At 37.8% G+C, this 12271-nt stretch overlaps 2 protein-coding genes and 1 long non-coding RNA gene across 4 annotated transcripts; 2 read left to right on the top strand and 1 right to left on the bottom strand.

Annotated features, from left to right (window-relative positions):
* The first annotated feature begins 2772 nt into the window (after positions 1–2772).
* Sec13 (secretory 13) lies at positions 2773–5241 on the top strand. Its single transcript, XM_071778623.1, has 3 exons — positions 2773–3320; positions 3458–3845; positions 3926–5241. Exons 1-3 carry the CDS (start codon positions 3079–3081, stop codon positions 4232–4234), a joined length of 939 nt encoding a protein of 312 aa, XP_071634724.1. The 5' UTR covers positions 2773–3078; the 3' UTR covers positions 4235–5241.
* Positions 3836–9590, bottom strand: Tst (superkiller complex helicase subunit twister). Its single transcript, XM_071778595.1, has 11 exons — positions 9145–9590; positions 8756–9062; positions 7994–8642; positions 7657–7888; positions 7318–7571; positions 7093–7225; positions 6730–7008; positions 5696–6588; positions 5264–5622; positions 4999–5177; positions 3836–4903 (listed from the first exon to the last, which is right to left on the bottom strand). Exons 1-11 carry the CDS (start codon positions 9160–9162, stop codon positions 4574–4576), a joined length of 3633 nt encoding a protein of 1210 aa, XP_071634696.1. The 5' UTR covers positions 9163–9590; the 3' UTR covers positions 3836–4573.
* Positions 9591–9759: 169 nt separating this feature from the next.
* On the top strand, positions 9760–12270 carry LOC139813246 (uncharacterized). 2 transcript variants are annotated; one of them, XR_011732091.1, is made up of 4 exons: positions 9760–10234; positions 10673–10735; positions 11831–11936; positions 12194–12270. It is a non-coding gene; the product is annotated as an uncharacterized lncRNA (long non-coding RNA). The 2 variants fall into 2 exon arrangements; XR_011732090.1 differs by lacking the exon at positions 12194–12270 and having other exon boundaries at positions 11831–12077.
* Position 12271: the final 1 nt, after the last annotated feature.

Raw genomic sequence — 12271 nt, forward strand, 5'->3', positions numbered from 1 at the left:
CGCGGTGGAAGGTGGAACGCAAACGCGCGCTTTCGCGCTTTTTTCTCTGTCTGTGTGCTTTCGGACGCGTTGAAATGTCACGGATAAACTAATCGTGATTTTTACACGACGTGTAAAAATCACCATACTTAATAGCGATTCCTATCAATAATTGAGCGCGATTGAATCGCGCGGCTATATAATAAATGCTCATTCATGTTATTTAATTAAGGCAAAATGCAAATTCGTAAAAAAAACTTGATTTATATACAAGATTTCTATTCGTGTACAAAAGAAAACGAAAGATAGAAACTGCGTTATATGGATCAAACATAAAAAAAAACATTTATTTTTAAAGGATCTATAAAACTCAAGCGTCTAATATAACAACGCATTTCAATAACTTCGTTCCAGCGCTAATCTATACGTACGAATAAATGGATAGATAATTTCATAGAACACGGATAGTTCATTTATGGAATGGACAGATCATTATATAAATTAAGGACGAATTTTAAATCGTTCGTGACGCGGAATCCGTCGTCGTCGCAGCGACATTTCCAAGGATTTTAAAGTGGAATCTAGGTTGATCGAAAGAGCCTTTGTTAAAAATGAACATCGGTGGGCGGAAAAGTTGAACGTGAGGCATTGTATTCGCGTTTCGTTTTGTTGCATGCGCGAGAATCGAGAATCCAGTCGGAGGTACACGAGGAGAGAACGTCACACTAGCTAGCGGCGAAGAGGAAGAATTCTTCAACAATGTCGGAACGGCCGGCGCGCGTTAGTCTGGACGTTGAATTCATACAGGCGGTGGTAAACGCCAGATAGGAATGCTTAGAGAACGAGTGCCACAAGCGGGAAAGAGGAACACAATTGAGAGGAGAGTGGGGAATCGTCCGCAACGAGCGCGCACTTCCTAGGTGGTTCGAGCACGAACCGGCTCGGGCTCCGGGCTCGAGCCGGAGCACGAGCGTGGCACCGAATGCTCGTCGTCGAGAGAGGTGAGGCCCAGTGACCGAGATTCCCCTCACTCCTGATCCTTCCACCGATTCTCCGCCCGGATCTCACGGCGACCCGAGCATCGCGAGCAGCCGGAACCCACGGGCTCATCGTCCTGAATTTCCGTTTAATACAATCGTTCGAGTCGCGCATGTAAAAATGTACCCGATATACATATCGCTTATTTCCTATACGGCAACGATTGTCATTTTTCAGTTGTTTGCGAAATAAAGAATGGTGAGAATTCAAATTCACATTGAATAAAGAGCTAATATATAGCTAGATACTTTTATTCCTCTACGATCAGTTATTATTCACCAAACTCATATTTTTAGAAAATATTACAAAAATGTAATGATTCAAAGTATTCAAATTTATTTTTTGGAAAACTTTGCTTTTTGAGCTATGTCATTTGTTGTAGCAAATGAGTGCTATGTAAAGGAATAAAAATACGATCAAAAACATCGAAAACTTTGAAAGACGAAAACTACTTTAAAAACTTATTTTCCGATCTGCAAATAATCATAAATTGCGTATCGAATCAAATAAAACTTCTTAAATTGAGTATGACATATTAAGACTTTTTCTCTCAATATGCAGACTCGAATGTATGCGCTCATTTCGAAATATAATATTGATTTTTCAAAATTTTACGCACCGGTAACGACTGCATTAACTCCGGAGTCAGTTATTTCGATGTAGATATTATTTTAAAGATCTCTTTGAAGATTTACAATTTGGAAGTCAATTGATTTGAACCTAATAATTACTAAAATCCATTTTACAGATCGTTTTTGAAATCGAGTGCTCTCGCACAGTTCTAAATCTCTTTATCTACGTCATCTACACGCCGCCGCGCCGTCAATAATATCATTTACGCTTTCAAACGCTTTAGATCTACTAGCATTGGCAAAGTCGTTGGTAAAGTAAATAAACCCAGTTCGATAGAAATAAAAACGAGCGTTTAGAGCAGGGGTTTCCATTCTTTTTTGTCAAGAAGGCCACATTAAAATCTTTGTAATAAACGGGGAGCCGGATATTAGTTTCATTTTTGAAAATCATATAAAAACAAAATATCTTTCAGGATAATTTGCGCAAAGCGCAATTCTTTAAAAAAACATTGAATCAAAAAGTCCTGAACCCTTTTTTTTAATAAAGCAGATATTTATTGAGAGAATTCGGGCGCTTGCACTTAGTGCACACTGAGTGCGCACCAAGGCTTGTTTATAATCTATTCTTATATTTAAAGTCGCTTAAATACACATTTAAAAACTTTTTAGCCAATAAAACAATCTGTAATATCTATACGGATGCTGTACAAATCATTTTATAGACTAAGAAGTATTTAAGATGATCTGTAAATATAACAATTGATTAAGAACAAGCCTTAGTGCGCACTCAGTGTGCACTAGTGAAAGCGCCCGAATTTTCTATTAGATTACATTTAGAGCGCTAAATACAGGCTGCGGTCCACTTAACAATACAAATGCTTCGAAGCATTTAGTGTAGAAAGAAGGAGAAGAGGAACGCTTAAAAGGAATGCTTAAAAGCATTTGTAGCGTCAAATCGATTACAGCCATAGAGATACATAGGGTGCACTAGATCCTTCAAACGCTTCAAAGTATCATTTTATCCTTGTTTAACATTTGATAAACAACAAAAATGAAATGTTTCCAAGAGCGTTTTTAGCACCAAGTGGATCGCAACCATATGTATATAATTGATGGCTTAATTCAGTGTTGTATACGCTCTTCATCTAAAATAGATAACAAACAATTAACGATTATAAAGCTAGAACTCACGTGCATTTTAAGAGAAAGAAAGGGTGAATTCCCTCCAAGATGTATATATCAACCAGGAACAACACAGATTTTCAATACCTGTCAGCACATCTCGGAACGCATCCGGAGAATACGAATTGGTTGCGCGCGCAGAACATGCGCAGCGCAGTCGATTGTCGTTGTCGAGTTGCGCATATGCCTCCACGTAGTGACAGGCATTACGTCAACATAACCTGTACCATATTCGCGATTACCTTTATCCTTCAGTCAGTCCCTTCGTATAATTAAAGTCTCGCTGGCGATTAGTTATCCTTTCAAAATGGTGTCCGTTTTAAATACCGTCGACACCGGCCACGAGGACATGATCCACGACGCGGAGATGGATTACTACGGTTTGAGGTTAGCAACTTGCTCGAGCGACAATTCGGTGAAGATATTCGATTTGAAAAACGGCACTCAGAGCCTGGTCGCCGTTCTCAAGGGACACATCGGCCCGGTGTGGCAGGTCGCGTGGGCCCATCCGAAATTCGGCAATCTCTTGGCATCTTGTAGCTATGACAGGTAGACACAGTCTTACAATGCTACTTGTGTTACATACATTTACCAAAGTATCAAGCTTAATAATTAAGTATACCTAATAACTTAATAGCAGCTAAAGCCCCTGATAATACGCAGTCAACGTTTGTGCACTTTTACAGAAAGGTAATTATCTGGAAGGAACTGGGAGAATGGACCAAGATCTACGAGCATACTGGCCATGATTCCTCTGTCAATTCGGTCGCGTGGGCGCCGCACGAGTTTGGTCTGATCCTGGCCTGTGGAAGTTCAGACGGATCAGTTTCCATTCTTGCAAACACCGGAGATACCTGGCACATGCAGAAAATAACGAACGCTCACACAATTGGGTGCAATGCGGTCAGTTGGTGTCCAGCGGTCGATTCGGGCGCCGATCCCAGTGCGATTCAACAGAGGAACGATCCTGTTAAGCGGTTAGCCACCGGTGGTTGTGACAATTTAGTGAAGATATGGAAGGAGGACGGCGACAGATGGATAGAAGAGAATAAACTGGAAGCACATAGCGATTGGGTACAATTTAATAACAACGGAAATATTTAAACACCAAAGACTTACATATTTATATATCTTTTTTTTTATCATACTTGTAGGTTCGCGATGTAGCCTGGGCACCGGCAGTTGGCCCATCCCGAGCCGCTTTGGCGTCTTGCTCGCAAGATCGCCGCGTTGTCGTATGGACTTCCAACGATTACACTAGCTGGACACCGAACGTTCTTAATGTCTTCGATGACGTTATCTGGAATGTCAGCTGGTCGTTGACAGGCGGTATCTTGGCGGTCAGCGGTGGCGACAACAAGGTTTCGCTCTGGCGCGAGAATTCCGAAGGACAGTGGGCATGCATCTCGGAATTGAACAAAGATCAAGGAAATCTTAACAATCCAGATCAACGCGCATTGTAATATTGATTTAACGGAGAACCATGTAAAATAATATAAAATAAGCGTTATAATTAATAATTAATACGGATTTGTTTGATATCGAGGATCTTTTAGCAAATTCCAGAGTTAGTTCGAGTTATTTACCGTTAATATTTGATTATCCATAAACATTTATTCGAAATATAATGTTTATTCTTATTGCGATAACTGAAAAAATTGTTGGCAAATATCATACGTTCTTATGGATGTTTTTTTTTACAAACAGTATGTATTTGCAGCAATATCTGCGTAATTTTTTTTTTTTATAAAAAATACATCGATTTTACCGGTAGTATTGAGAGTTAAATTGCTCATTCGTAATCAGTCTTGGGTGTATAAGGACGCGGCGAAAACTATGTCACGTTTGATCGCGGTCGAGGCTTCCTCCATCTTCTCTTTCAAAACTGGGTCGCCTATCGTCACAGCCGCATTTTTAACGTCTTGCAATGTTTCGCCGAGTTGCTGTATGCAACGAACTATAATTCCTTCCTGGACATCCGTCATCTTCATGATCTCGGCGAATGATTTGGCCTGCGCCCATTCGTAGACAACCTCCACCAAGCCGAAATTCAATGGTTGTAATGTCGATAGTTGATAGTATTGCTCCAGATGCTCCAGTTCCGCGTGCACCTCGCTCATTATCTTGCAAGCCTGAAGAGGACGAGGATTGTTTTAATTTCTTATCGCGATGTACAATTTTTTGAATACTTGATTGAGCCAGAAAGAGATGAATCAGTAACACATACGTTAGTAAGGTTTGGTGGGAGTTTAGGTTCGAATTCTGTACGTTGCTGGAAGATCAGTGCTGATAACAACGCTGCTATTTCTGCCGGTTGTAAAACAGTCAACACATTTTTGAGAATCAATTCTGTTATCAGCAGTTCGTTACTACCCATTTGCAGCGCGACTCTTCCTTTTAGGGCGACTAATAAATAATGATACATTGTTAATTGCGCTTTAATAAATAAATATTAAATCTATAATTATTATACGATTTTGATTAATACAAACCTCTTTCATCATTATCTATGTATTTAAAATGTTTAAGGAGTGCTACCATATTCAGGTAATCAGGGTACAATGCCATTCCTTCATCGCTGAGTTTAAGTTGAAGCTGTCGCATTTTATCCTCAAGTTGATTCCGTTCGAATACAGGTCTGAATTGTTCTTCAAAGTTTGGTATTTCCTTGCACTTCATATCGCCCAGATTAGCTTTTAATTTGTCCCTATGTTGTATCCTCAATTGAAAATCATTTTTCGACGAGGGCTTGATATACGGTTGTAGGATTTGAGGCTTGATAGAAGCGTTAAATGATAGAGAAGTCAATTCTTGAACCGCTGTCTGACATGTTTGTCCCGGTGGATCGTTTCTAAAAAAGAAGAAATATTCGATAAGTATATAAGATGCTCCAAAAATTTTTACTATGCTATGTTATTTCTTACTTGAATCGTGAGATTTGTCTCTTTTCCCAATCATTTAATACCAAAGAACAGTCAACTTTTATCTGACAATTAGTTATTTTCAATATGTGCCATGGAAATATAGTCAGAACCTCGTGTGACGGATTAGTGCTTGGGACAAATATCTCTTTTTTTGTCAGGCTCATAATCTCGCACCATTTCTCGAATATCTGAGGACTTTTGAATTCAACATCTTCGAAAGTGGGTGCATTCGCGTCCTTAAGTATCAAGACTTTGTATTGAATAGAGCTTTTGTGATAGTGAACTTTCAATAATAGGGCTAGTTTGTTGTAATGATTCACGTAGGATATTAACAAGACTCTACCCTCAGTTAAACTTTTCGCTGTTTTTCTCGAATCGAATAAATAAGGGTTCAAGAATTTAACATCTTCCAGATAATCGACCGCCTTGTGATAGAATGCAGAGAGTATTTTTTGCATATCGGTCAAAGGCGGCAAGTTCGACAATTCGCGCTCGATTTTCCGTAACTCGTTGTTATATGTCGCTTCCTGCGAGGCCAATGGCGATTCCTTGAAAGATTTGCGCATCATCGCCTCAACGGTGACGGATTCATTTACCCTTCTCAAATTTAGAAGCATGGAATACGTGACTTTAAATTTCGATTCTAATGTTTGCGGCTCACCGCACATCATAGGTTTCAAGTCGTTAAAGTGTGGCACGTCGTTTCTGCACATCACTATAACAGTTCCCGTGCTGTCATGACCTCGCCGTCCGGCACGACCAGCCATCTGTATGTATTCAGTCGGATACAGGGTACGAAAGTTGCTTCCGTCGTACTTTCGTATAGAATCGAACACCACCGTGCGCGCTGGCATGTTGACTCCCATAGCAAAAGTTTCTGTCGCGAATAGTAACTAAAAATGCGATAAAATGCAATTTCGTTACACCTTCTTAATTTTTGCATATTTCCAAGACTTGAAGATTACTTAAGACTTTTTAAAAATGTGCTTTAATTTTTTCTTTTTGTTTTTTTCAATGTTTCCTCGCAAAATTACCTTTACAACTCCACTCTGAAATAACATTTCTACGATCTCTCTCAAAATTGGCAGTATCCCACTATGATGTATACCCACTCCTTTTCCTAAGAGCTCTTGCATCATAAGTACTTGTGGTAATTCTCTGTCGCTACCCTTCAGGTGTTTTATGTTAGATTGGAAAAATACATGTACTTGATGCTTTTCCCTCGCAGTCGTTAAATCAAGATTTCTTAACGTAGCAGCATTCATATCACAGCGTTTCCTCGACAGAGTAAATACGACAACGGGTAACATATCCTAGAAAATTGCATTATTCATATAAAAATAATTATCACATAATTTCTCTGTAGAATAAAAAGTATGCAGTTAATAACAACGTACATTGCTCTGAAGATGGCTTACAAATGCTCTCCATAATACCTCTTCTTGTTTCGGCGTCATTTGAATTCTTCTTCTACAGTCCTTTGGGGCTTTGTCTTTCTTTTTATCGGATGTATTTGTCGCTTTGTACCATCTGGATCAAGTATTAAAATATCACTGTATCATTATCATGCCTCTCTTCCTTTCACTCAAAAATATATAAAGGTAGGAAGAGAAATGACTTACCCATCCAATAAAAACTGGCCGTTGCTATCAAGGACCAAGAATTTGTCATCCTTAGTCTTACCGTCAGTGCCAGTGTACAAGTAATGTAAAAGAGGTATGGGTCTTTTCAAAGTGCTAATCACGTACATCTTTCGCTTTTTGATACGACCGACCCAATCCGCAAATATTATTGGATTTGGTACAGTCGCAGATAACATTACTATATTAATATTCTGTGGTAAAAGAATGACTATTTCTTCCCATACGTGACCTCTCTAAAAGTACAAAATAATTTTTATAGATTGTCGGATTTTTTGTAGGTATATACGCGCCATTTCTTATAAAATCAGCATTACGCACATCTTCATTATTTATATAATGCACTTCGTCAAATATAACAAATTCTAGATCCCGTAGAACATCGGATGCACAATACAACATTGATTGTAGGATCTCCGTTGTCATGATTAGACATGAAGCAGTTTGATTTATTTGCAAATCACCTGTTAGTAACCCAACGCTTTCAAACTTTCTCTTAAAATCACGATATTTTTGATTTGACAGTGCTTTTATGGGAGACGTATAAATCACTCTGGAATTACATAAAAGGTTATCAGGAAATTAATATCTAGCTATCTGTGACAATAGTATCGCAAAGTTAATTTTTAACCTTACTATATAAACCTTATAACTTTACCTCGTCATATGCTTTTGGCTCAATGCAATGGCATATTCAGCAACAGTAGTCTTTCCCGCTGATGTATGCGCAGCAACGAAGACGTTGCTATTCTCTTCCAATTTAAGAATAGCTTGTTTCTGAAAGGTGTCCAGTTCATAATTGAATTTGATTGCTGGGTCAGGTATTCTCTTGTCAAAGTCAGTTACTGGTGCGGATACATCAAGCTGCTCCGCCCATTCTGTCTTTGAAAGTTCTGTTTGTTTCTCGGATATTTTCAAGACAGGTATACTTATATCTTTGGGTAAAGTAGAATTTTCTTTAAAGGGAATGTTGCTGTCCGAAACTTGAACGTTCTCTTTTCTCGGCTCCTCAACTGAAGACGATGAGCCAAGCAAATTTCCCTCCTCGTGTACAACAGACATTAAATTTATATTATCATTATTGATTATTAATTTTTCAGTTTCTTCAGACAATGAAATTTCTGTTTCGTTCCTCGTGCAATTGATTGGTGTGCAATTGTCACTTTCAAATTCTAAACCCGAGCTAAATCCTTTGGCTAATGTCCTTAAATTCTTCTCGAAATCAATGTCGTTAATAACGATTTCATTTTCAGGTACTTCAGGCTCTTCAAAACCACCAGGCCAAAATGGAATATTACTAGGATTACCTGTGGGAGATATAGCATTCACCTAATATATGCATTATTTTGCAATTATGCCTTGATTGATGTACTACAATTTTAACGAAGAGAAATACATGTCGAGATAAAATTAAGAGTACCTCGAACTCCGTCTGCAAGTGATCCAGGCGCACGAGTCATAGACATAGAATTCCTTGCCGTTTCCCCTGCACCTTGTAAGCAGATCTCTTGTATCTCGCCAATTTTCCCCGTTACTGGATCACGGTCAAATCTCAGCGTGGTACTGACCGGAGCCAAATCAAATTCCAATAAGGAAAGAACATCTGCTCTGCGTGGCCAATAACGTTGGGTACTGTCCAGCTGATGTATAGGTAATCGTTCAGGGCATTCAATGTATTCCCGCAGTTCTGATTTAATATCAGGCCAGATGGGTGGAGGTTTGGTAAACTGTGAATCAATATAGATAAATACATAAAATTGTAACAAGGAGGATATATATAATATATTTGATATATTAAGTAATAATTACTCGCGTCGATTCAGTCATCGTTATTTCACAAATCTCCTTTGTTTATTATATATTCATATATTAATTTTTCTCTCTATGCCTAATTTAAAGTATAAGCTTCGTATAACTGTCACATAATTGATACGTTAAAATAGTAATTTGACTCAATTAGCAGTAATTAAATTATGTGTATTTTAAGTTTGTACACGTATATATATTTAAATCTCGAAGTACATAATTAATTTTTACTGATTGTAAAATTATAACCTCGCCAACACAGGCAAAATAGGTTAGGCGAGTAACGAGGATTTCCTACTAAGATCCCCCAAACAGCCTAAACTCCCCTCCTAGATTCAGAGAGAAACCTGACGGCCTGAACCACTTTTAATTTCGTGCATAAAAAATTATTTTAACATAAATTATTTAGAACTTTAGATTAACCAAAAAAATCGAAGTTGACCGCGGCAGCCGCGGCGCGCGAGAGAAGCGCCTCCGCCATCTTGATTACGTCCCCCTTCCTCTTCCATTTCCAGAACGGCGGCGCCGGCGTCGGCGGCGACAGACACAACGACGCAAGACGGATCGGCTCCGTAATGAGTAACGTCGCGCGACTCGTTTAATTGATTAATTGGTAAGAGTCACGGAGTAACGTATATTTATTTATTACTTAAAATGCAGTATCTATCGCGCAGCATAGATTCAGCGCTCGGGTATTAATAGTTTGTAATACACGTATCTCGCGTACTTGCACGGCCGAGACGTATCGCGCGGACAAGCGCGAGAGCAATGATCGTATTTTCGAATATCGCGGATATCACCCAAGAGTATTAATACGCCTATTCGTTAGGCTGCAAAATAATCGTAATAAAAGCATGTAATCAGCATATAATATTTCCGAACAATCCGAACTCGAAGTTCGGAAAATTCATAAGCGTGAAATTAAGAGCGAGACGCGTAGCGACGCGGCGGCGTATTTGGCGCGTGAAGTTAGCCGCGCGAGAGATGACCGCCATATTGATGACGTTCTCCTTTCATTTCCAGAACGCGGCGGACACAAGACGGATCGGCTGAATCGGCTCCGGAACGAGTGGCGTCGCGACTCATTAAATTGGTAAGCATACCACATATTAACTTTGCATGGCACGCATTATATTCACTGCAGTACCTATTTATCATCGCGTGGTATGGATTCGACACGCTTGAGTATTGATGATTTCTTAATAATACGTATCTGGGATACTCGTTCGGCCGAAGGCGCGTCGCGCGAGCAATCGCGAAAGTGACGACCGTACTGTCGAGTGTCGCGAATATCGCGGATATTTGCCAAAAATATTAATACGCTATTAGCTAGAATGCAGAATAACAACCGTGATAACAGAGGCGAGTTTATAATATTTAATTTTCGAAGTTCGGAAAGTTCGTGATCGCAAAGTTGAGAGTGGGACGCGTATTAGTGACGCCGCGCGCCGCGGCGCTTTCGGCGCGAGTTGACCGCGCGCGAGATACGAAGCGCCTTCGCCATATTAATTTATACGTTCTGCTTTTCCAGAATGCAATGAATACGAGACGGAGATGAATCGGCTCCGAACGAGTGGCACGACTTATTTAATTGGTAAGTAAGGCTGCGTTCGCTTTGGACGCTTTCGTGCTGAAAGCATCACTCCATCTTCTTTCAACATGTAATGAGCAATAGACTGACTTCGCGAAGCGATAGCGATCGCAGCCTAGTAACATTCATATTGATTCACATCAGATTCAGAACACGCGAGTAGATTCAGCGAATAGCCGTTGCGCGTACCGAATGCACGTCCTATTGTAAGATCTATCGCGCGAATCAATCTAGTGACGTCGTGTGTCGCGTCACTCTTGTAGCACCCGAAAAATCTTTTACGCCATCTTACACAGATATACATTTCGTTGCATTTTTATTTGAAATATCGCTGCGATATTAAACGTGGCATAATTTCTTCTAAATTTATTTCTCCGCTGTCACAATATAATTAAGTACGCTTTGCGTGTGATTAATATCGGGTATAATATGTACCTGATATAATATGTACTATTATTATTATAAATTTTAAGTGTTTAGAAATATTTGATATATTAACAAGTAATATTTGATATATATTTGTCAATTATAATCATGTCATAAATACATTATACATATTAAATATTTAAATATATAATTTATTATAATTACATCATATACAGTATATTGCATGTTTAATACATTATCTAATAAATAAAATATTTTAGATTATATTTTTAAATATTTAATAAATTATTTATGACATGATTAATATCAACAAATATATATAAAATATTACTTGTTAATATATATTTCTATTTTTAAATAATTTCTAAATAATTAAAATTTATAATAGTTTAGATTATATCAGGATTAGATTTTTTTCTTTTTAAATTTTATACAAGTTAATAATATTTAAAAAAAAGCATTGTCATTAAGATGTTATTCTTTTATTAAAAATTTATTGAAATTACGAATAAAACTTGCGTGCAAAAGTTATTTTCTTATTTTTATTTTAAGCATGTGTTTCTCTTAATTTCTTTCTCATATTTGTCCAAAGTTAAATACTTTATAAATTAGTGCAAGCAAGCAATATAGTAGATATATATCTATAAATATTTTTTGAATGTGTGTGTATGTTAGACATTATTCTTATTTAAATATTTTCGTATGTTACAGCTCAATTTTGTATATAACGCCTGTGTGAGTAAAGAAAAGGGTTCAGATGAAAGAACCCGGGAGGAAGCCTAGGAAAGGTATCGGGCGTTGTTGGAGTAACATTGCGGTAAGCATTATTACTTATTTGTACTAAAATTAATCGTTTTGTTTTGATGATTTAAAAATAATAATTAGAGAAAAAAATTAATTTAAAATTTTATAAAAATTTATTCTTGTGCAGATCCTTTTTGAAAAATGTATAATTATTTTAATAGATATTAAATGAAAAGCCATTAAGAAATTTTATGCATGTAAGAATTATCTTTTGAATTATTGATTATATTTTGAGCGTTTTAATTTGAATTTTATGTTTGTATATTACAGAATCATCGTGGCGCTGATCATACGTGGCTGACAACTCCACTGTCGATTGGTGAGTGACAAAAAGCATTATTAATGAGA

This window comes from Temnothorax longispinosus, chromosome 5, assembly GCF_030848805.1.
Source record: "Temnothorax longispinosus isolate EJ_2023e chromosome 5, Tlon_JGU_v1, whole genome shotgun sequence".
In the NCBI taxonomy this organism is placed as follows: domain Eukaryota; kingdom Metazoa; phylum Arthropoda; class Insecta; order Hymenoptera; family Formicidae; genus Temnothorax; species Temnothorax longispinosus.

Coding starts and splice junctions, on each gene's coding strand:
- Sec13 (XM_071778623.1), top strand. CDS start 3,079: ATGGTGTCCGTTTTAAATACCGTCGACACCGGCCACGAGGACATGATC. Junction 3,321..3,457: donor GCATCTTGTAGCTATGACAG/GTAGACACAGTC, acceptor GCACTTTTACAG/AAAGGTAATTATCTGGAAGG. Junction 3,846..3,925: donor TGGAAGCACATAGCGATTGG/GTACAATTTAAT, acceptor TCATACTTGTAG/GTTCGCGATGTAGCCTGGGC.
- Tst (XM_071778595.1), bottom strand. Junction 7,226..7,317: donor GGCCAGTTTTTATTGGATGG/GTAAGTCATTTC, acceptor TACTTGATCCAG/ATGGTACAAAGCGACAAATA. Junction 5,623..5,695: donor AGACAAATCTCACGATTCAA/GTAAGAAATAAC, acceptor CTTCTTTTTTAG/AAACGATCCACCGGGACAAA.